Source organism: Chiloscyllium plagiosum, unplaced genomic scaffold, assembly GCF_037043375.1.
Source record: "Chiloscyllium plagiosum isolate Xiang-an unplaced genomic scaffold, Cpla_swu_hap1 HiC_scaffold_42, whole genome shotgun sequence".
Taxonomy (NCBI): domain Eukaryota; kingdom Metazoa; phylum Chordata; class Chondrichthyes; order Orectolobiformes; family Hemiscylliidae; genus Chiloscyllium; species Chiloscyllium plagiosum.
The window spans coordinates 24,478,301-24,502,816 of record NW_028270180.1 but is presented as its reverse complement, the minus strand read 5'-3'; the positions used below and the strand labels follow the sequence as shown (position 1 = coordinate 24,502,816).

Sequence of the window (24,516 nt, the reverse complement as noted above, 5' to 3'; positions counted from 1 at the left end):
GATACAACAGATTACCCAAGGACTATCAGAGGATGGTTAAGATTAAACCACAATGGGTCTAAACCGGCTGACTTCCTCCCTAAAGTACAATGGTGAATTTGTTTTTATGGTCACTTGATTAATTCCAGAATGTCTAAACTCAAATAACATAGGGTCAAATGCCAAGATTGTAGATTATGTTCCCCAGAGCATTATGTAAATTGTGGGATTATTAGTCCAATAACAATACCAGTCACCTGCAGTGACCTATACAGGAATAAGTTTTGCTGTTATTCCCAACTTTAGTTTACAGATTTAATCAACTTTCAAATTCTCCATTAAACTTTGCCCTGTCAATAACAGATTAAACTTAATGGTGAAATTAGATTCCCTACACTGTGGAAACAAGTCCTTCAGCTCAACATGTCCACACTGACCCTCTGAAGAGTAACCACCCAGACCCATTTGTTTCTGACTAACATACCAAACACTATATAAGCAATTTAGCAGTGTCAATTCACCAGACCTGTACATCTTTGGACTGTGGAAGGAAACCCACGCATACAATGTGCAAACTCCACAGACAGTTGCCTGCGGTTAGAGTCAAACCTGGCTCCTTGGTGCTGTGAAGTAGTGGTGCTGTGAAGTAGTAGTGCTAACCACTGAGCCACCGTGCTTGATTGGCTAATTTGGTTAGAAGTCATGTAGAATGTCCTCAGGCTCCCACTGAGGTCCTCGCTCTCATGGGCAACAGCTTTCTACCAATTTACTGCAAATTATTCATTGAAATGAGCATGGTAGCAAATTGTCTTTATCAAGCAAGTATTTTGGAGTTTGAAACCAAGTGGTATACACATGGGAAGTTCTCTGTTGGCTGGTGTCAAAACGAGCAAAGAGGAATGCGTTTTTTGGAAAATCAGACCCGGCATATCACCACAAGAGTTCCTTAAGAGAGTATCCAAAAGTTGAACATCTTCAGCTGCTTCATCAATGACCTTCACTTCATAAAATCACAGGTGCACAATGTTCATCTCAATTCAAGTTTTGTCAAAGCATCTCCCAATCCTACTTTTGAAGGGCAAAAAGATCAGATATGGAAACACCATTAACTCCATGTTTGACTATATCAGCCTGACTTGAACATATATCACTGTCATTAGGTCAAAATCCTACATTCCCTCTGTAACAGCACTGTTGGAGTACTTTCACCATCTCACCTGCTGTGGTTCAAGAATGATAAGCAAGAGGCTGGAAGAACATAGCAAGCCAGGTAGCATCTGGAGGTGGAGAAGTAGACATATCAGGTGTGAGCTGAAAACGTGTTGCTGGAAAAGCGCAGCAGGTCAGGCAGCATCCAGGGAACAGGAGAATCGACATTTCGGGCATAAGCCCTTCTTCAGGAATCAGGTTCAAGAAGAGCAATTATGGATGGACAATAAATTGCTGTTCTAGCCGATGACATCCACAACATTAGAATTACCAAAAAATATATTTTTCCAGTACATTAATTCATGTACTCAAATTGAGCTGTAAAAATCCAAAGGTGGTATTCCCAAAGGAGAAAGTGAGGACTGGAGATCAGAGTTGAAGAGTGTAGTGCTGGAAGAGCACAGCAGGTCAGGCAGCATCCGTAGAGCAGGAGAATCAATGTTTCAGGCTTAAGCCCTTCATCAGGAATGAGGCTTGTGGGCAAGGGCTGAGAGATAAATGGTGTTGGGGGAAGTATCTGGGAAAGCAATAGATGGAGGTGGTGGTGAAAGTGATAGTTTGAAGAGGAGGGTGGACAGGTAGGACTGTTCAAGAAGGCGGTGCTGAGTTGGAAGATTGAGACCAGGATAAGGTAGGGGAAGGGAAACGGGGAGTCTGGTGAAATCCACATTGATCTTGTGTGTTTGAAGGTTCCCATGGCAGGAGAGGAGGTGCTCTTCCTCCAGGTGTTGGGTGTTTACGGTTTGGCAATGGAGGAGGCGCGGGACCTGCATCTCCATGGTGAAGTGGGAAGGGGAGTTAAAGTGTTCAGCCACAGGACAGTGAGGTTGGTTGGTGTGGGTGTCCCAGAGACGTTCTCTGAAATGAACAGCAAGTTGGCATCCTGTCTCCCCAATGTAGGGGAGACTACATTGGGTGCAATGGATGCAGTAAACGTGTGTGGACAAATTTCTTATGGATGTGGAAGGATCCTTTGGGGCCTTGGACAGTGGTGATGGGGCAGGTGTGGGCGCAGCTTTTGTACTTCTTACGATGGCAGGGGAAGGTGTCAGGAAGGGAGGGTGGGGGCGTGGACCTAACAAGGGAGTCGCGGAGGGAATGGTCTCTCTGAAACACAGATAGGGGTAGAGAGGCAAGTATATCTCTGGTGGTGGGGTCTATTTTAGGTGGTGGAAGTGGCGGTGGATGATGCGGTATATCCGGAAGTTGGTGGGGTGGAAGGTGAGGACCAGGATTGTTCTATCCCTGTTGCAATTGGAGAGGTGGGGTTCAAGAGCATTGGTGCAGTAAGTGGAGGAGATGCATCCCAAAGACCTTGTAAGTAAAGGCACCAAGATGTTTGGAACAAATGGTTAAAAATTCAATTACTTAATCCTGAGTATCTGATCACAGGGAGAATAAAAGTTGTGTAATACAGTTAACTTCAACAGGATTAGAATTTTAAGTTTTAGTTGATACCCAGTGAAAGCAGTATTGAAATGTGGGCAGAAGTTGAGAACTGAGCAGTGTTGTGTCTGCCAACACATAATTGCAAACTTGCTGCTTAGACCTGTCTGATTGGTTGTGGGATCACTTGGCTGTCTCTCACGTTCTGCTTTTGCTATTTGGCATACAGGTAGTCCTATGTTGCAGCTTCACCAGGTTGATGAGTTTTTAGTTGTGAAGATGGACTCCCAGGGGAATGACTCTCGGTTCCGTGATTAGTCAATAAGCACTCACAATCATTCTGGTTCTTTAAGACATCACTCTTTATTTCTTCTTACGGCAAGGTACAGGACATCCGGGAACACAGAAGTTGAGCACTTCCATTTTCCTCAAAGGAGCTGCACACAACAGCTTAATACAAAGACACTTTTTACTTTTCTTAAAGCAAGGGAGAGGGTGTGATCGCATAGTACATTCAAACAATTACCAGTTAATACATGATATTGCTTCATTGACAGTTAGTTGGTCCAATGATATTTCCTGGGAACCAATTTATGATCCAACGCTTAGGTCACTTCTATCTCATGAACCGAGCCACTGCACCTGCACCCAAAAGCCAGCCAGGACGGCTAGTACTGTCTTATCTAGTCAAGTTATTTATATGCTTTAAAGGGCACATTGTCTGCTAATCTCTATTGAAGCAAAGTTAAAAATCATACAACACCAGGTTATAGTCCAACAGGTTTAATTGGAAGCACTAGCTTTTGGAGCGCTGCTCCTTCATCAGGTGGTTGTGGAGTACACAACTGTAAGACACAATTTATAGCAAAAGTTTACAATGTGATGTAACTGAAATTATACATTGAAAAATACCTTGATTGTTTGTAAAGTCTCTCATCTGTTAGAGTGACCATGTTAGTTTCACTTCTTTAATATGTAAATCACAAATCTTTTTTTAAAAGTTACATTCTCAGATTAACTTTAATAATTGGTGTCAGCCCAGATAATGTGTTGCCCCCTGTGTGCTGTTGTCTGTGCCATAATGTTTAGACTGATTCTAATCTAAAAAAATGAGTCTGACATGGATTCATGCAGTTTTTGAGCAAAATACAATGTAACTCTGCAAGTACAAATTCACCCCACAAACATATGTGTATGTGTGCACGTGAGTTTGTGTGTGTGTCTGGGGTGGGGGGTTGTGACTGCCTGTGAGAGAGAATGTATATTGTTTGTGTGATTGTAAAGGGGTCTAAGTCTGTGAGTGAGTGCATGTGGGAGAGTGTGTATGTCTGTAGCAGTGTGTGTGTGTCTGGGATGGGGGATTGTGACTGTCTGTGAGAGAGAGTGTACATATGTGTGCGCGTGTACATGGGGTCTAAGTCTGTGAGAGGGTGCATGTGGGAGTGTGTGTGGAAAGAGTGCAAAAAGGATTTGCAAGAATGTCCTCAAAACTGGAAGGCTTGTGTTATAAGGAGAGGCTGGACAGGCTGGGATTGTTTTCCCTGGAGCGTAGGAAGTTCAGGGGGTGACCTTCTAGAGGTTGATAAAATCATGAGAGACGTACATAAAGGGACTAGCCAAGATCATTTCCCCAGGGAGGGGGAATCCAAAAACTAAAAAAGATAGCTTTATGGTGAGAGGAGAAAGATTTAAAAGGGACCTGAGGAGCAACATGTTCACACAGAGGTTGGTACTTATATGGAAGAAGCTGCCAGAGGAAGTGGTAGAGATGGGTACAATTACAACATTTAAAAGACATTTGAACAGGTAATGGTTAGGAAAGGTTTCGAGGGATATGGGCCAAATACAGGTAAATGGATTAATTCAGTTTAGAAATCTTAGTCGACACGATGAGTTGGGCCACATGGCTTGTTTCCATGCTGTATGACTCTATGATTCTAAGTATGGAATGGTGAGTTCATCGTGAGGGGTTGGGTTTGACAGTGGCAGAAGGGCATCACAGCAATATCAATGAGTTAAGCCATAGTGAGAGACTCTGACTTTGGTGTATCTGGTGAGCAGTGGCAGGGTGAATCAGCCCAGATGCGAAAGACAGTGCCTGAGGCTCAGTGACATTACTTGGGATTGGCATAGATGGCAGAGAGGTGGTGGTGGCTCTGAGCTTGCTGAGAACTCAAACGTAGATGGATTTTTCTTTAAGCTATAGCTTTTTCATTTGTCTCTTATTCTTAAAACTATCAAAATGGTACCAAATTGTGGTCATGAATGAAAGTTTTTCACTGTATTTTGTTGTATTTCTCACTGTAAAATACACATGACAATAAAAATCATTCATTCAATAAAACTCATTCATTCAAGGGGCTTCAACATTGTGGATGCATTGATTGTAATCTTCCAAAATGTGCTAGATTCTTGGAAAGTTCCAATGAACTATAAAACTGTAGATGCAATACCTCTAATCAGCAAAGGAGAGAGTCAATAAAAAGTAAGCTATAAGCCAGTTTGCATACATATATCATTGGGAAAGTGCTGGAATCTAATTTTAAGGAGATAGTAGTATAAAATCATACACAATCAGGCAGTAAACATGATTTGTGAAAGCAAAGTATTTTTTGGCAAATTTATTAGAGGTGTTTGTAGACAGAACATGCAGGGTGGATAAAGGCCTGCAGTGTATTTGAATTTCCAAAAGGCATTCAGTGAAGTGCCAACATAGAAAATCTGAAAATCGCCTTTTTGTGACCATTTGTATTTACCCGCATGAACAAAAAAAATTGACATCCATGTGGCATATTAATTTCCTTTTCTGTCCTGTCTTGTGGTTATTCCACAAGATTAGAGGTAATGATGTTGGAAGCAATATAGTGGCATAAGTAGATGGTAAATTGACTGACAGGAAACAGAGAACATTGAAAATGTGTTTGTTTTCATGAGTATCTAGTAGGGATGGCACAATGATTAGTGCAGTGGCCTCAATGATTTATAAAGACTTGGTTGAAGAAGTATAGTGTACTATATGTGATTTTACTGATGATACAAAGACATATTTGAAAGCAAGGTGTGAGAAGAACACAAGGGGTATATACAGGATAAGTGAGTGGACAACAAAATGGCAGATAGAGTATGATGTGTGAAAATGTGAAGCTGTCCATTTTTGTGGGAAGAATAAAAAAGCAAAATATGTCTTATGCAGAGAGAGACTGCAGAATGCTGGGGTAAGAGACATCTTACAGCTGGGGTAAGGCGGGGTGGGGGGTGGGGAGGGAGCATGGTGGCTCAGTGGTTAGCGCCTCAGCACCAGGGAACCAGGTTCAATTCCTGCCTCGGGCAACTGTCTGTGTGGAGTTTGCACATCCTCCCCGTGTCTGTGTGGGTTTCTTCCGGGTGCTCCGGTTTCCTCCCACAGTCCAAAGATGTGCAGGTTAGGTGAATTGGCCATGCTAAACTGCCTGTAGTGTTAGGTGCATTGGTTTGGGGTAAATGAAGGGGAATGGGTCTGGGTGGGTTGCTCTTCGGAGGGTCAGTGTGGACTTGTTGGGCCAAAGGGCCTGTTTCCACACTGTAGGGAATTTAATCTAATCTAATCTGGATGTCCTTTTAAGTGAATTTCAAAAAGTAACTTTGCAGGCATTAGGAATTCAAATGGAATAGTCATTTTAATTACAAAAGAGGATGGGTATAAAAGTATAAAAGTAGTGTGCTTCCAATTAAACCTGTTGGACTATAACCTGGTGTTGTGTAAATTTTAACTTTGTACACCCCAGTCCAACACCGGCATCTCCAAATCATGACTACTATAGAGTCATAGATAGACTAAGTACATCTCTAACTTTACACAGTTCTGGTGCAAGATTACAAACCTGAAAAGTTAACTATCTCTGCACACCAACTCTTCCAGACCTGCTGTTTTTATTTTTTTTTAATACTGGTTAGCACATAAAACAATATTTTCATTGTATTTCAGTGTGTATGACAATAATAAATCAAATCAAATATCAAGTAGGGAAATGAACAATTCCGGAAATCACAGCGGGTCATCAGATGAAGAGTTATCTAGATTTGAAACATTAGCTTGCTCTCTCTCCGCAGATGCTGCCTGAGTTGCTGTGACTTTCAGCATTTTTTGTTTTCAGTACAGATTCCAGCATCTGCTGTAAATTGCTCTGACAAGGATGAAGTCTGTTGGTTGACAGAAATAACTGCAAAAATACAAAAATTATGCACAATGAATTGCAGATGCTGGAAATCAGAAACAAAATCATTAATTGCTGGAAAATCTCAGTAAGTCTGGTAGCATCTATGGAAAGAAAGCAGAGTTAAAGTTTCAGGTCCTGTGGTCTCTCTTCAGAACTGCAAAAATATTTTTTGGCAGGACAATACATGCCATTAGCAGTTGGTTTATTTTCAATCTGTGTGCTGTTGCTTTCATTTTTGAGAAGTGATTATTTTCTCTCTCTCACACTGCCCTCTCCCCTGGCAACTAGCAATTGCAATTCACACTCCAATGTCATGTGTCACCTGACGAAGGTGCAGCACTTCGGAGGGTTGGGATTTCAAATGAAACCTGTTGGACGACAAACTGGCGTGACTTGTGTGACCATGTGTCGAACAGGTTGAGTTTGGACACTCCGGGAAAGACGGTGGTCGGCCCTCCCCCCTCCCTTTGTCGGTCTGTGCGGAGTGAGGCGCTGTGAGAGGTGTTGGTTGGCCACCTGCAGCGGGGAGTCCGGTCACGAGGCGCCGAGGGAGGCCCTGAGGAACAGCTCAAGGTAGTTAAATGGCCGGGCTTTCGGTTTATTTATTTATTTATTTTAGCTGGAGCTCTCCGCTCGATGTAAAATGACAGGGATAAAAAGCTGTTTTTGTTTTAAAATGTGATCCAGGCTGTAACTTCCATGTTCACGGCCTCGGGCCTCGGGCCTCAGGCTCTGCCGGTTTCAGTCTCCACACCCCCCACGGCCGGTCAGACCCTCATCACACCCCTGTCCTGGAACGGCTTTGGGATGTACATGAGAGACCCCCCCCCCACCCCGACAAAACCATCCCCCCCCCACCCCCGACAAAACCACCCCCCCCCCACCCCCGACAAAACCACCCCCCCACCCCCGACAAAACCACCCCCCCCCACCCCCGACAAAACCACCCCCCCACCCCCGACAAAACCATCCCCCCCCACCCCCGACAAAACCACCCCCCCCCCACCCCCGACAAAACCACCCCCCCACCCCCGACAAAACCATCCCCCCCCCACCCCCGACAAAACCATCCCCCCCCACCCCCGACAAAACCACCCCCCCCCCACCCCCGACAAAACCATCCCCCCCCCACCCCCGACAAAACCATCCCCCCCCACCCCCGACAAAACCACCCCCCCCCACCCCCGACAAAACCACCCCCCCACCCCCGACAAAACCATCCCCCCCCCACCCCCGACAAAACCATCCCCCCCCACCCCCGACAAAACCATCCCCCCCCCCACCCCCGACAAAACCATCCGCCCCCCACCCCCGACAAAACCATCCCCCCACCCCCGACAAAACCATCCCCCCACCCCCGACAAAACCATCCCCCCACCCCCGACAAAACCATCCCTCCCACCCCCGACAAAACCATCCCCCCCCCACCCCCGACAAAACCATCCCCCCCCCACCCCCGACAAAACCACCCCCCCCACCCCCGACAAAACCATCCCCCCCCACCCCCGACAAAACCATCCCCCCCCACCCCCGACAAAACCATCCGCCCCCCCACCCCCGACAAAACCATCCGCCCCCCCACCCCCGACAAAACCATCCGCCCCCCCACCCCCGACAAAACCATCCCCCCCCCCACCCCCGACAAAACCATCCCCCCCCACCCCCGACAAAACCATCCCCCCCCCCCACCCCCGACAAAACCATCCGCCCCCCCACCCCCGACAAAACCATCCCCCCCCCACCCCCGACAAAACCATCCCCCCCCCACCCCCGACAAAACCATCCCCCCCCACCCCCGACAAAACCATCCCCCCCCACCCCCGACAAAACCATCCCCCCCCCCACCCCCGACAAAACCATCCCCCCCCCACCCCCGACAAAACCACACCCCCCCACCCCCGACAAAACCATCCCCCCCCCACCCCCGACAAAACCACCCCCCCCCATCCCCGACAAAACCATCCCCCCACCCCCGACAAAACCATCCCCCACCCCGACAAAACCACCCCCCCACCCCCGACAAAACCATCCCCCCCACCCCCGACAAAACCATCCCCCCCACCCCCGACAAAACCACCCCCCCCCACCCCCGACAAAACCACCCCCCCACCCCCGACAAAACCATCCCCCCCCCCACCCCCGACAAAACCACCCCCCCCACCCCCGACAAAACCACCCCCCCCACCCCCGACAAAACCACCCCCCCCACCCCCGACAAAACCATCCCCCCCTACCCCCGACAAAACCATCCCCCCCACCCCCGACAAAACCACCCCCCCACCCCCGACAAAACCACCCCCCCACCCCCGACAAAACCACCCCCCCCACCCCCGACAAAACCACCCCCCCACCCCCGACAAAACCATCCCCCCCTACCCCCGACAAAACCATCCCCCCCTACCCCCGACAAAACCATCCCCCCCTACCCCCGACAAAACCATCCCCCCCACCCCCGACAAAACCACCCCCCCACCCCCGACAAAACCACCCCCCCATCCCCGACAAAACGATCCCCCCCCCCCACCCCCGACAAAACCACCCCCCCACCCCCGACAAAACCACCCCCCCACCCCTGACAAAACCACCCCCCCACCCCCGACAAAACCATCCCCCCCTACCCCCGACAAAACCATCCCCCCCACCCCCGACAAAACCACCCCCCCACCCCCGACAAAACCACCCCCCCATCCCCGACAAAACGATCCCCCCCCCCCACCCCCGACAAAACCACCCCCCCACCCCCGACAAAACCACCCCCCCACCCCTGACAAAACCACCCCCCCACCCCCGACAAAACCATCCCCCCCCACCCCCGACAAAACCATCCCCCCCCACCCCCGACAAAACCATCCCCCCCCACCCCCGACAAAACCATCCCCCCCCACCCCCGACAAAACCATCCCCCCCCACCCCCGACAAAACCATCCCCCCTCACCCCCGACAAAACCATCCCCCCCATCCCCGACAAAACGATCCCCCCCCCACCCCCGACAAAACCATCCCCCCCCACCCCCGACAAAACCATCCCCCCCCACCCCTGACAAAACCATCCCCCCCCACCCCCGACAAAACCATCCCCCCCCCACCCCCGACAAAACCATCCCCCCCCCACCCCCGACAAAACCATCCCCCCCCACCCCCGACAAAACCATCCCCCCCCCACCCCCGACAAAACCACCCCCCACCCCCGACAAAACCATCCCCCCACCCCCGACAAAACCATCCCCCCCCACCCCCGACAAAACCACCCCCCCACCCCCGACAAAACCACCCCCCCACCCCCGACAAAACCATCCCCCCCCACCCCCGACAAAACCATCCCCCCCCACCCCCGACAAAACCATCCCCCCCCACCCCCGACAAAACCATCCCCCCCCCCCACCCCCGACAAAACCACCCACCACCCCCGACAAAACCATCCCCCCCCCCCGACAAAACCATCCCCCCCCCCGACAAAACCAGCCCCCCCCCCCGACAAAACCAGCCCCCCCGACAAAACCTACCCCCTCCTCCGACAAAACCATCCCCCCCCCATCCGACAAAACCATCCCCCCCATCTGACAAAACCATCCCCCCCCACCCCCGACAAAACCACCCCCCCCTCAGACAAAACCATCCCCCCCCCCGACAAAACCATCCCCCCCCCGACAAAACCATCCCCCCCCCGACAAAACCATCCCCCCCCCCCGACAAAACCTTCCCCCCCCCGACAAAACCTTCCCCCCCCCGACAAAACCTTCCCCCTCCCGACAAAACCTTCCCCCCCCCGACAAAACCTTCCCCCCCCCGACAAAACCTTCCCCCTCCCGACAAAACCTTCCCCCCCCCGACAAAACCATCCCCCCCCCGACAAAACCATCCCCCCCCCGACAAAACCATCCCCCCCCCCGACAAAACCATCCCCCCCCCCCGACAAAACCATCCCCCCCCCGACAAAACCATCCCCCCCCCGACAAAACCATCCCCCCCCGACAAAACCAGCCCCCCCCGACAAAACCAGCCCCCCCCCGACAAAACCTACCCCCTCCTCCGACAAAACCTACCCCCTCCTCCGACAAAACCATCCCCCCACATCCGACAAAACCATCCCCCCCGACAAAACCTTCCCCCTCCTCCGACAAAACCATCCCCCCCACATCCGACAAAACCATCCCCCCCCATCTGACAAAAACATCCCCCCCCCACCGACAAAACCATCTCCCCCTCCGACAAAACCATCCCCTTTGGTGCTGAACAGAGACCTTGGAGTGCAGGTTCATAGCTTCTTGAAAGTGGAGTCGCAGGTAGATTGGATAGTGAAGAATCCTCCCACTTCCTCCAGACCAAGGGGGTAGCCGTATGGGCCCCAGCTATGCCTGTCTCTTTGTCAGTTACGTAGAACAGTCCATCTTCCGTAATTACACTGGCACCTCTTTCCCCCCCGCTACATTGATGACTGCATTGGCGCCACCTCGTGCTCCCGTGAGGAGGTCGAGCAATTCATCAACTTCACCAACACATTCCATCCTGACCTTAAATTTACCTGGACCATCTCTGACACCTCCCTCCCCTTCCTGGACCTCTCCATCTCCATTAATGATGACCGACTTGACACTGACATTTTTTTACAAACCCACTGACTTCCACAGCTACCTTGATTACACCTCTTCCCACCCTGCCTCTTGTAAAAATGCCATCCCATATTCCCAATTCTTTCGCCTCCGCTGTATCTGCTCCCAGGAGGTCCGGTTCCACCACACAAAACACCAGATGGCCTTTTTTCGAGATCGCAATTTCCCTTCCCAAGTGAAGATGCCCTCCAACGCATCTCATCCACATCCCGCCCCTCCACCCTCAAACCCCACCCCTCCAACTGTAACAAGAACAGAACCCTCCCCAGTCCTCACTTTCCACTCTACCAACCTTCGCATAAACCGCATCATCCGCCAATATTTCCGCCATTCCCAAACGGACCCCACCGCCAGGGATATATTTTCCTCCCCACCCCTTTCTGCATTCCGAAAAGGCCGTTCCCTCCCCCCAACAACCCACCCTCACATCCTGGCACCTTCCTCTGCCACTGCAAGAATCGCAAAACCTGTGCCCACCCCTCCTTCCTCACCTCCATCCACGGCACAAAGGAGCCTTCCACATCCATCAAAGTTTCACCTGCGCATCCACCAATATCATTTAATGTATCCGTTGCACCTGATGCATTCTCCTCTACATTGGGGAGACTGGATGCCTCCTGGCAGAGCGCTTCAGGGAACATCTCCAGGACACCCGCACCAATCAAACCCACCTCCCTGTGGCCCAACATTTCAACTCCCCCTCCCACTCTGCTGAGGACATGGAGGTCCTGGGCCTCCTTCACCACCGCTCCCTCACCACCCAACGCCTGGAGGAAGAACGCATCCTCTTCCGCCTCGGAACACTTCAACCCCAGGGCATCAATGTGGACTTCACTAGTTTCCTCATTCCCCCCCCCACCCCCCCCCCCCCCCCCACCTTATCCCAGTTCCATGCTTCCAACTCAGTCCTGTCCTACCTGCCAATCTCCCTTTCCACCTATCCGCACCTCCATTCCCACCCCCATTCACCTATTGTACTCTTTGCTGCCTTTTCCGCAACCCCCCCCCCTTTATCTCTCCACCCTGGAGGCTCCTGATGAAGGACTTTTGCCCGAAACGTCGATTTTCCTGCTCCTCAGATGCTGCCTGACCTGCTGTGCTTTTCCAGCACCACTCTAATCTAGCATCTGCAGTCCTCACTTTTGCCCAGTGAAGAAGACGTTTGGTATGCTTTCCTTTATTGGTCAGAGTATTGAGTACAGGAGTTGGGAGGTCATAGAGTCATAGAGATGTACAGCATGGAAACAGACCCTTAGGTCCAACCTGTCCATGCCAACCAGATATCCCAACCCAATCTAGTCCCACCTGCCAGCACCTGGCCCATATCCCTCCAAACCCTTCCTATTCATATATCCATCCAAATGCCTCTTAAATGTTGCAATGTACCAGCCTCCACCACATCCTCTGGCAATTCATTCCATACACGTACCACTCTCTGCATGAAAAAGTTGCCCCTGAGGTCTCTTTTATATCTTTCCCCTCTCGCCCTAAACCTATGCCCTCTAATTCTAGACTCCCCGACCCCAAGGAAAAGACTTTGCCTATTTATCCTATCCATGCCCCTCATATAATTTTGTAAACCTCTATAAGGTCACCACTCAGCCTCTGACGCTCCAGGTCAGGTTGTGGCTGTACAGGTCATTGGTTAGGCCTCTGTTGGAATATTGTGTGCAATTCTGGTCTCCTTCCTATCGGAAAGATGTGAAACTTGAAAGGGTTCAGAAAAGATTTACAAGGATGTTGCCTGGGTTGGAGGATTTGAGCTATAGGAGAAGTTGAATAGGCTTGGGTTGTTTTCCCAGGAGTGTCAGAGGCTGAGGGATAGGTTTATAAAATCATGAGTGGCATGGATAGGATAAATAGACAAGGTCTTTTCCCTGGGGTGGGGGAGCCCAGAACTAGCAGGCAGAGGTTTAAGATGAGAGAGGAAAGATTTAAAAGGGACCTAAGGGATCTAATGGCCTTCAGGGAAGGAAACTGCTATCATTATCTGATTTAGCCTCTATGTTTCTCCAGACCCCCAGCAATGTAGTTGACTCTTAACTGTCCTCTGGGCAATTAGGGATGGGTAATAAGCCAACGACATCCTCATCCAATGAACGAATGAAAAAAAGGGCAACTAAGAGGGTGGTACTTGTATGGAATGAGCTGCCAGAGGAAGTGATGGAGGCTGGTATATGAACAGGAAGGGTTTAGAGGGATATGGGCCAAGTGCTGGAAAATAGAACTAGATTAGGTTAGTATGTCTGGTTGGCATGCTTGGGTTGAGCCGAAGGCTTGGTTTCTGTGCTGTACAGCTCTCTGTACACCACCCCACCCAATCACACCATCCTCCCAGACCAAGAAAATCTTTCACAGCACTTTTGATACTTATGATCTGTTGTATTTAAGAAGCACAACGAGCAACTTACACACTGCGTGGACCTCATACAGCAAATGTGGTCATGAACAGATCATCTTTTTTTTACTAATGTTGATTAAGGGATAGATATTGGCTAGAAGCGATCGTCTTCATTGCTGTCCTCCAAAATAATATGGTGGGACTTTTTTCTGCTTTTACAGGGATCATTATGGACGAATTAAGTCAGGCATTGTCCACCAGCTTTACAGTCTCTCAGGATCTCAACAGCATTGCCGCTCCACATCCACGTCTCGCCCAATACAAACTCAAATCCAACACACAGGAGCAGGCAGAGCGTCGGCGGAAACTTCTGGAGAACCAAAAATCGTAAGTCATTAGAATGAAGGAAAGCAACTAGATTGCTACAAAGTGTGGAATATTTTGACGATTTATCCACTGGGATATGCCATTCTTTTTTTCCTGCTTCCTGTGCCCTTTATAACTGTTTTGTTGCTAATGCAACACTAACTCTGGCAAATAGAAAATACATGGATTAGTGATGGAGACAAAATTAACATTGAGTAGCATAATTCACAAATCTGGAGTAGCTTATGTTTTGATAGTGAATATTCCTTGATTGCACTCTGGCCTCAAAAATCTGAAACTTTTGTCCTCAATTTTGTTGTATTTGGATTTGACTGTTTTTATGTACCGCTTGCTGGCCTCCCACATTCTACCCTCCTGTTTACTGGAGCTCATCCAAAACCGCTGCTCAAGTTCTAAAGCGTAGCAAATTACCCCCATGCTTGCTGATTCAGAGTCAAGCAATGTCTTTGTTCTAAAGTTCTCATCTTTATTTTCAGTCCATCCGTAGTCTTGTGTCTCCTTTTCTCTGTAGTCGTCTCCAGCTCAACAATTCTTGGAGCTGACTTTGTTCCTCTAATTCTGGCCTTAGTATTGACCTGTATGGCTCAGTACTATGTTTTGTTTCATAATATTCGTGTAGACTCTTGGGATTATACTAAAGACACTATTTCACTGAGGTTTTGTTTGCTGAATCAGTTTTTGCCATTTCGAAGTATAGTCATATAACCATGAAAACAAGAAAATCAGGTCTATATTGTTTGATTAAAGAGGTCCTTCTGCCTCTGATTGTACTTTTGTTCTTGCAAAACAAATTATGCTTCTTTTGGGGAAATATAAATCTGTGGTATATTATGGGGGTAGCAGTGTTCATCTAAATTTATTGAATATCTGTACAAGGGTTTGAGAAGACAAGACCTCCATTTATAACCAAAGAAGACCATCGCTCAAAAATGCTGCAACTTGCATTTTAACTGAGATATTGCCACTGTAAATGATTATGAATCAATTGGTTCTGCAGCGCACGGCAGCAACTTCCTGTTGTTTTTCTCTGGTGGCAGAAGGTTTATTTTATACTGCCCTCCATCAAAAAGAAGGGTTTACACCTATATAGCACCTTCACAACCTCATGATGTTCCAAAGTGCTTTTCAGCCAATGCAATGCATCCAGTGAGAATTGTTGTAATTTAAAAATGGAGGCAGCCAATTTGTACAAAACAAGATCCCTCAAATGACTGTGATAGAGGCCAGGCATTGTCATAATGGCTTAAAAATAAAAACTGTGAGAGAATTGACTGAAGAAGGGTCACTGGATACGAAATGTTAACTCTCTGTTGCCAGATCTGCTGAGTTTCTCTAGCACCTTGTTTTTGTTTCAGATTTCCAGTTTTTCTTTTAATATTATAATGCTGCTGGCTAGTTTCTGTCAAGCTGATATTTTGGGAATATATCCTTCAGCTGCATTTTGTTACTTTTGAAGTACTAAAAAGGGAGCAATATTGTCACAAGAGCCATCCTTTGAATGCACCACTAAACTGAGGCCCATCTGCCCTCAAGTGAACATGAAATATCCCACTGCATTACTTCTAAAAAGGGCAAAAGATTTCATCCTTTTACTGGCAAATGTTTATCTATCACTTTGTTTTAACAGGTCATTGTCAGGTTGTTGTTTGTGAGAGCTTTCTGTGTGCAAACTTGCTGCTACGTTTCCTAATTTACAACAGCGGCTTCACTTCAAAAGTGCTTTATTGTTTGCAAAGAGCTTTGGAATGTCCAGAGGTTGTGAAAAGGACACTATGCAGATTCTCTACATTGTGCTGTATTTAAGCAAACACGACATAGTGCTGTACTGACCTCAATTTTTCTTTGTGCTTCTGCATCAAAAGGCAGCGACTGAATTATGTTAACCATGCAAGGCGTCTTGCCGAAGATGACTGGACAGGAGAAGACAGTGAGGAGGAACAAGAGGAGCATGACGAAATGGAAGTTGAGGTGGCAAAGAAGAAACTTCCCAAACGCTACGCAAACCAGGTTGGAAATATTCTGAGTTATTCACCAAGACAAGGCACTGATTGCAGCATAGTGATCAAGAATTGGGTCAAGCTTCAGCAGTAGGGTTGCTGCATAATCCCGAGGCAAATATGGAAAAATAAGGTGGGGCTCCCTGTCCTAATCCCTGCACATTGATCTTAATGGAAATTTGTACGTCTTTATAAGATGTTGAGATGCAGATGTTGGACTGGGGTGGACAAGTTAAAAATCGCACAATAGCAGGTTATAGTCCAACAGGTATATTTGGAAGTACAAGCTTTCAGAGCTATCTGACAAAGGAGCAGCACTCTGAAAGCTTGTACTTCCAAATCAACCTGTTGGACTATAACCTGGTATTGTGCGATTTTTAACTTTACGTCTATATAAATGAACCGAGGCTGTGTCAACTGTTAAATCAGTCAACAAAACCTGGGCCTGAAGAATACCATTGCTAATGCTGGGGAATTAAAGCCCAGTCAGACTCTTCAGCGATTCAGGAAGGAAAAGTGATGTGAGAGCTTCCCTCCGTCTGGTTTGCTCATTGGCCCATGCATTCATCTGCCCCAATTGCAGGGGTTAATAAAGTGACACCTGTACAGGAGCTGGGAGTTTCTGGCTCAATGAAAATGTCCTAGTGGGTTAAAACATCTGGTAGTAAAGTTCAGGGCAAGGGACATAACCCTAAAATTGAACATGGTCATGGATGATGGGTTGTGCTTCCTACAATTACAATAGTAACCACACGTCAAAGAGTCTTTCATTGACAGGAAAGCACTTTGGAATGTCCTGAGATTATGTAAATGTACCCTCTTTTTCTTGCACAATTTATTGTCCAGTTGTTTGTGGTTGAGCACTACAGCATCTGGAAGCCAGTTGTGCAAAGCAAGATCCCACCAATACGCTAATGCCCAGATAATGCTAAAAGTAACTACTTGCTGTCAGAAGAAAAGACAGAATGTTCAACAAAAAGGATTCTGGGTAATCCAAGGTGAACGACGGGAGAAAATTGTGGCTGTAAGAGCTGCTTTTTTCAGGTATCAGATTGGAGATGATTTCCTTGAATTCGAAGAGCAGTAATTATTATTCTACAAGCATTGTATTGGAACTTTTGGGGGGGGGAGATGATCAAAACAACGGCACTTTAAAAAGGAGGCAGTGACCACCACATGGTCAATAAGAGAGAAAGAAATCTCCGTCTGACTCAGCAGTGAACCTGCACAGCTACTGCCTTTGCTATTTGAGTTCAAGTATTTCTGCATATCGGAGTGTCAAAAAAAAAGGACAAACAGTGAATTTCACAGCTGGCCTTGGAGGAATGTATATGGGAGAGCTCTCCACACAGGAACAGATAAGTTCAAGGGTTTTAAGTGTAACCTTGCTGTCTTTTTTTAATAGTGAGTAGAGTGGGTTCTTTTTGATTAGATGTTTTATTGAGATCTGTCTCTTGATTAAATTTTAAAAATATAAAACATAGGTACAAAGTTAACCTGGAGCAGTGTCTTTTAGAGCAGTAAGACTGCTATTTTCTGTAGATTGTTAAGGTGCAAAGATGGCCTTTGATATACTCTTCCTGTCGGATGTGGGAGATTTAGGGAGAATTTCCATGTTACTGATGATTCTGTCTACAGTAAATGTGTTTGGTTGCAAATCCTATCAACTTGCATGGATTGATTAGAGCGGCAGTTAGAGGCAATGAGGAATTTACAGGAGCTAGGGGGTGTGATGGATATCCGATACAATCAGGTAGGAGAGGGAGGCAGGTAGTACAGGAGTCTTGTGCAACTATCCGCATCTCAAACAAGTGTTCTGTTTGGAACATATAAGGGGCGATGGACTCTCAGGGGAACATAGCACGGCCAGCCAACTTCCTTATACCGAGAATGGCTTATGAGGGTTACGTTGGGTTCCAAGTGGTTGATTGATTTGAGATAGGGGACTCTAGTCAGAGGCACAACAGATGTTTGTATGGCCGACAGCGAGAAATCAGAATGATGTGTTACCTCCTGGTCCCGGGATTAAGAATATCTCGGAGAGAATGCAGAATACTCTCAAAGGGGAGTGGGGCCAGCAGTGAAACTAATGACACAGGAAAGCAAAAGGATGCGATTCTAAATAGAAGGTTAGGCAGGAATTTAAAAAGGAGATCCTTGAGAATAGTCATATCTGGATTACTCCAGGTGCTATGAGCTAGTGAGGGTAGGAAAAGGAGGATCGAGCAGATGAATGTTTGGCTAAGGAGCTGGTGCAAGGGAGGAAGGTGCTCATTTTGGATTGTTGGAATCACTTCTGGGGTAGATGTGACCTGTATATGAAGGACAGATTGCGCTTGCATTGGAAGGGGACTAATATACTGGTAAGGTGGGATGTTGGGACCCAGGGAGATAGTGAAGTAAGAGAGCAATCTTGAGACTGGTACTGTAGGAAAAAGGAGCAAGACAAACAGTCAGGGCAGGCAGGAACAAAGCAGAGAGTGAAATAACTGCAGTTCAATTTACCTCAATGCAAGAGGCTAAACAGGGAAGGCAGATGAACATGGGGCTGGGGTATCATAGCAATGACAGAAATGTGGCTCGGGGATGGTCAGGACTGGCAACTTCATGTTCCAGGACACAAATGCCACAGGAAGGACAGAAAGAGGAGCAAAAGAAAGGAGTGGCGTTTTTGATAAGAGGTAACATTACAGCTGTACTTTGGATATTCCAGAGAATATCCAAAGAAGTTGGATAAGTTATTTGGGTTGAACCGAGAAATAAGAAAGGAATGATTACTTTATTGGGGTTGTCTTATAGAACCCTGAATAGTTAGCAGGAAATTCAGAAACAAATTTGTTAGGAGATCTGTTATCTGTAAGAATAAGAGAGTGATAATGGTAGAGGATTTTAACTTTCCAAGCATAATTTTAGTGTTAAGGGCTTGGATGGACAAGAATTTTTTTGTGTGTACAAGAACATTTTGTGGATGTACATATGAGAGAAGGTGCAAAATTTGACCTCCTCTTTGGAAATAAGGCAGGGCATGTGACTGGGTGTCAGTGGGGGAGCACTTTCGGGCCAGTGACCATAATTCTATTAGTTTTAAAATAGTGATGGAAAAGGATAGACCTGATCTAAAAGTTGAAGTTCTAAATAAGAGGAAGGCCAGTTTTGATGCTATTAGGCAAGATCTTTCAAAAGTTGATTGGGTGCAGATGTTTGCAGATAAAGGGATGTCTGGAAAATTAGATAATGAGCGTCCAGAGACAATATATTCCTGTCAGAATCGAAGGCAAGGCTGATAGGTGTAGGGAATGCTGGATAACTAGAGAAATTGAGGTTTTGTTTTAGATTAGATTAGATTCCTTACAGAATGGAAATAGGCCATTTGGCCCAAAAAATCCACACTGACCCTCGGAAGAGTAACCCACCGAGACCCATTCCCTTACCCTATATTTACCCCTGACTAATGCATCTAACACTGGGTAATTTTAGCATAGCCAATTCACCTAACCGGGACATCTTTAGACTGTGGGAGGAAACTGGAGCACCCAGTTTGTAAAAACAAAAGGGTAACTAGGGAGAGAATAGGGTCCCTCAAAGATCAGCAAGGCAGCCCTTATGTGTGGAACTGTAGGAGATGGGGGAGATACTAAAAGAGTGTTTTGCATCAGTGTTACTGTGGAGACAACATGGAAGTAACAGTATGTCAGGATATAAATGGCGGCATCTTGAAAAATGTACATATTACAGTTGTCCAGGTGCCTGAAGGGTTCTTAAAACACAAAGCTGTGGATATTTCCCCAGGACCTGATCAGTTGTACCCAAAAACTCTGTTGGTAGTGAGGGAAGTGATTGCTGGGCCCCTTGGAAATATTTGGATTATCATTAGTCAGAGGTGAGGTGCCGGAAGACTGGGGGGTTGGCTAAAGTGGTGCCATTATTTAAGAATGGTGTTAAGGAAAAGCCAGGGAACTATAGACCGGTGAGCCTGACATTGGTGGTGGGCAAGTTGTTGGTGGGAATCCTGAAGGACAGGATTTATGTGTGTTTAGAAAGGCAAGGACTGATCAGATATAGTCAGCATGGCTTTTTGCGTGGGAAACCATATGTCACTAACTTGGTTGAGGTTTATGCAGAAGTAACGAAGAGGCATGGTGAGGACAGAGCAGTGGATGTGATCCATATGGACCTCAGTAAGGCATTTGACAAGATTACTCATGGTAGACTTGTTAGCAAGGTTAGGTCTCATGGAATACAGGGAGAACTAGCCAATTGGATACAGAACTGGCTCAAAGGTAGAAGCCAGAGGGTGGTGGTGGCGGGTTGCTGTTTCAGACTGGAGGCCTGTAATCAGTGGTGTGCAACAAGGATCGGTGTTAGGTCCACAGCTTTCCGTCATTTATGTAAATGGTTTGGGTGTGATCATAGGAGGTATAGTTAATAAATTTGCAGATGACCCCAAAATTGGAGGTGTAGTGGACAGGATCTTAATCAGATGAGCCAATGGACCTAAGAGTTGTAAATGGAGTTTAATTTAGATAAATGTGAGGTGCTGTATTTTGGAAAGGCAAATCCTGGTAAGATTTATATACTTAATGGTAAGGTCCTGGGGAGTGTTGCTGAGCAAAGAGACTTTGGAATACAAGTATGTAATTCCTTGCAAGTGGAGTCTCGGGTAGATAGGATAGTGAAGAAGGCGTTTAGTATGCTTTCCTGTATTGGTCACAACATTTGAGTATCGGAGTTGGGAGGTCATGTTGCAGCTGTACAAGACATTGGTTAGGCCACTTTTGGAATATTGTGTGCAATTCTGGTCTCCCTCCTATTGGAAAGATGTTGTGAAACTTGAATGGGTTCAGAAAGTATTTATGAGGATGTTGCCAGGGTTGGAGATTTGAGTTACAGCAAGAGGCTGAATAGGGTGTGCTTGTTTTCCCTGGAGCGTCGGAGGCTGAGGGGTGACCTTATAGAGCTTTATAACATCATGAGGGGCATGGATAGGATAAATAGACAAAGTCTTTTTCCTGTGATGGGGGAGTCCAGTACTAGAGGACATAGGTTTCGGGTGAGAGGGAAAAGATATAAAAGAGACCTAAGGGGCAACCTTCCTCACGCAGAGGAATGAGCTGCCAGAGGAAGAGTTTGAGGCTGGTGCAATTACAACATTTTAAAAGGTATCTGGATGGGTACATGAATAGGAAAGGTTTAGAGGGATATGGGCAAAGTGCTGGCAAATGGGACTTGATTAATTTAGGATATCTGGTCAGCATGGATGACTTGGACTGAAGGGTCTATTTCTGTGCTGTACATCTCTCTGACTCTAAGACTTCTCGCTAGAACTTAATAATGTTATCCTGATGATAATGCCTTTTCAGCATAGGTCATTGTGGATTCCCCTTTCCTGAATAAATGATCATTTATTTATAGTAAGTACCTGGGGATATGTCAGAACATGTCACTGAAAAGTTTGTAAATGGTCCAAATCTTCCTAGATTCGGAGCAGTAAAATATGGATTTAATTTCTGTTTAATTGTGATAGTCTTGCTCAATGTTCCCTCTAAATTTTCTTGCTGGTGCCCAGATCCCCAAGGGCTGTGCATGGTAACAGCTTCTTAAACAGAAGCTATGTACTGTATTGGCATGTACGTAAGTGGCACTTGCAAGCGGCCACGCACCTTAGAGGGAACATTGGTCCTGATGTGCATACACAGACACTGAAATTGTCATGGATATTGACACTTCTGGTGGGCTGGTTAATTTTGCCTGGGATTTTCCATGATTATGGCTGAGCATCAGAGGCTTGGGTGACATATTCATGACCTCCCCAAACCTGACAGCACCTTACCACCACCACCTGACCTACTCGCCCATTCAGCCATTCACCACTAAAGCTTGAGACCTTCAAAATGTAGCTGAATACAGCATGTAATGGTATGAAAAGAGGACAGATTAGATTAGATTACATTACAGTGTGGAAACAGGCCCTTCGGCCCAACAAGTCCACACCGCCCCGCCGAAGCGCAACCCACCCATACCCCTACATTTACCCCTTACCTAACACTACGGGCAATTTAGCATGGCCAATTCACCTGACCTGCACATCTTTGGACTGTGGGAGGAAACCGGAGCACCCGGAGGAAACCCACGCAGACACGGGGAGAACGTGCAAACTCCACACAGTCAGTCGCCTGAGGCGGGAATTGAACCCGGGTCTCTGGCGCTGTGAGGCAACAGTGCTAGCCACTGTGCCACCGTGCTGCCCACAGAGTCTCGCTTCACCAGGCTTTTCCTGTTCCTGTGCTCGCCAGTGCTGTTCTTCAGAGTCTGCATTGATCCATAACTGCAGCTGGATCAGAAATACTTGCTACAATAGTGCAATATCGACAGGGCACAGAAATCCTCATGGCCAATGCATTGACACTGTTGTAAAGGCTGGTCAATATATAGGACATAGAAATGTACTTTTACATAACCAACTCAGACAGTTACATGTATAAAATAAATTACAGTTTGCTTTTGGTAGAATGCCCTTATTCTGTGAATTAAGTGGCGACGTTGTCCTGCTAACTACATTTTTAGTTGCTTTTTCCTGGTGTCTCAAAGGGACAATGTTTTTCATGTACAGAAAAGAAATTGTGTTGCTGCCACTTCCCTCCTAAGCAATAGTGGGTCCAGTCACTGCTTTATAGAGGTGCTGTATTTGTAATCATGCCCAATATTTTTTGTTGTTTCTATGGATCAAAATGTTTTGCAGAGAAGTACCTGAAACTGTTATATGGTATTTTGCTTCACACAGTTCTGCTTGCCTGCTGCAGATGGCAGTATTGTCATGTCTGAATAATACTACTTTCCCCAAGCCATTCAGCACCCTTTTTAGGATGCAAGGGTAATCTTGAGGGATAAGAAAGTGGGATGCTCATGCATGCAGTTCACCGGTGTTAGAGTCGGATATTTTATATTTTTCAAATGCCATTTAAATTTAACAGCCCTTCTCTCTCAATTTTGGGGAGAACAGATTTAAATATGCATGGAGTCTTTCCTACCCCCCCCCCCCCCCCCCCCAAGTCATCGCAAGAGTGTGCAAGAACCTAGATGAACATTTTACTAGACATTGGAGTCCTATTGAGTGTGAAGGAACTAAAAGTATGAGAAAAGATTTGAACATATAATGGCTGAAAAGGTTACTGAGGGTCGTCAAGATTGATAGGAGAAACCTATTATATTGGTGTGTGACAGTGTAAGAAATCATATCACCCAATGTGAAATCCTTTATTTGAAATAGACAGTTGACTCAACCTATTGCAATCTAGATGAAGAAATTAATAGCATTGTTGCTAAACTTTCAGATGACGCAAAGATAGTTGGAGAGACAAGTAATGTTGAGGAAACAAGGAGGCTGCAGGAGGACTTGGACAGGCCAGGAGAGTGGGGAAAGAAGTGGGAGATGAAATACAATGTGGGAAAGTGTGAGGTTATGCACGTGTGTAGGAAAAATGGAGGTATAGACTATTTACAAAATGGGGAAAGGCTTCGGAAATTTGAGTTCTCGTTCAAATTCTCTTAACGTTAAAATGCAGATTCAGTTGGCAGTTAGGAAGGCAAATGCAGTGTTAGCATTCATTTCAAGTGGGCTAGAATACAAGAGCAGAGAGATACTGCTGATGCTGTATAAGGCTCCAGTGAGACGGCATTTGGAATATTGTGAGCAGTTTTAGGTCCTGTATCTGTGGAAGAATGTGTTGGTCTTGGAGGGGGTCCAGTGGAGGTTCACAAGAATGATCCTGGAGTCGAAGAGCTTGTCATGAGCAATGGTTGAGGACTCTGGGTCTGTACTTGATGAAGTTTAGTAGGATGAGGCAGGGTCTCAGTGAAATTTGCAGGATACTCAGAGGTCTGAATAGAGTGGTTGTAGAGAATATATTTCCACTAGTAGAGAGATTAGGACTCAAGGACGCAGCCTTGGAGTGAAGGGACGACCCTTTAGAACTGAGAGGAATTTATTTAGCCAGAGAAGGCCATGGAGGTCAAGTCATTAAATATATTTAAGGCAGAGATAGATAGATAGGTTTTTGATTCGAAAGGGGATCAAATGTGTCAGGGAAAAAGCAGGAGAATGGGTTTGAGAAATATATCAGCTTTGATTGAATGGTGAAACAAATTCAGTGGGCCGAATGGTCTAATTCTGATCCTATGTTTTATGCTCTAATTTGCATGGAATCTTTTCACCTTATAAGTGAGTTATATCACCAGAATTTGCTCAACATCCTTCAAGATGCGGCTCTCCAGAGGATGTTTTGAGGTTGGAGAAGGATTTCCATGATTATAACATACTCACTTACTCCAGTCAGTTCAGTCAGTGAGTCCTTCAGTGCTCAACAGTTATCCCACTCAGCGTCACCTTTGAAAAAAATCCATGATTGAAAAGT

The 24,516-nt window shown here is 46.6% G+C and overlaps 1 protein-coding gene across 2 annotated transcripts in view; it reads left to right on the top strand.

Moving 5' to 3' along the window:
- The first annotated feature begins 7,182 nt into the window (after positions 1-7,182).
- Positions 7,183-24,516, top strand: part of snupn (snurportin 1) — a 42,946-nt gene continuing 25,612 nt past the window's right edge. Inside the window, exons 1-3 of one of the 2 annotated variants that reach the window (XM_043680519.2) lie at positions 7,183-7,343; positions 13,943-14,108; positions 15,971-16,115. In XM_043680519.2, the coding sequence (XP_043536454.1) occupies positions 13,951-14,108; positions 15,971-16,115 (303 nt within the window). In that variant the 5' untranslated portion in view covers positions 7,183-7,343; positions 13,943-13,950. The remainder of the gene's footprint in view (positions 7,344-13,942; positions 14,109-15,970; positions 16,116-24,516) is intronic. The other variant, XM_043680520.2, reaches the window with a different exon arrangement.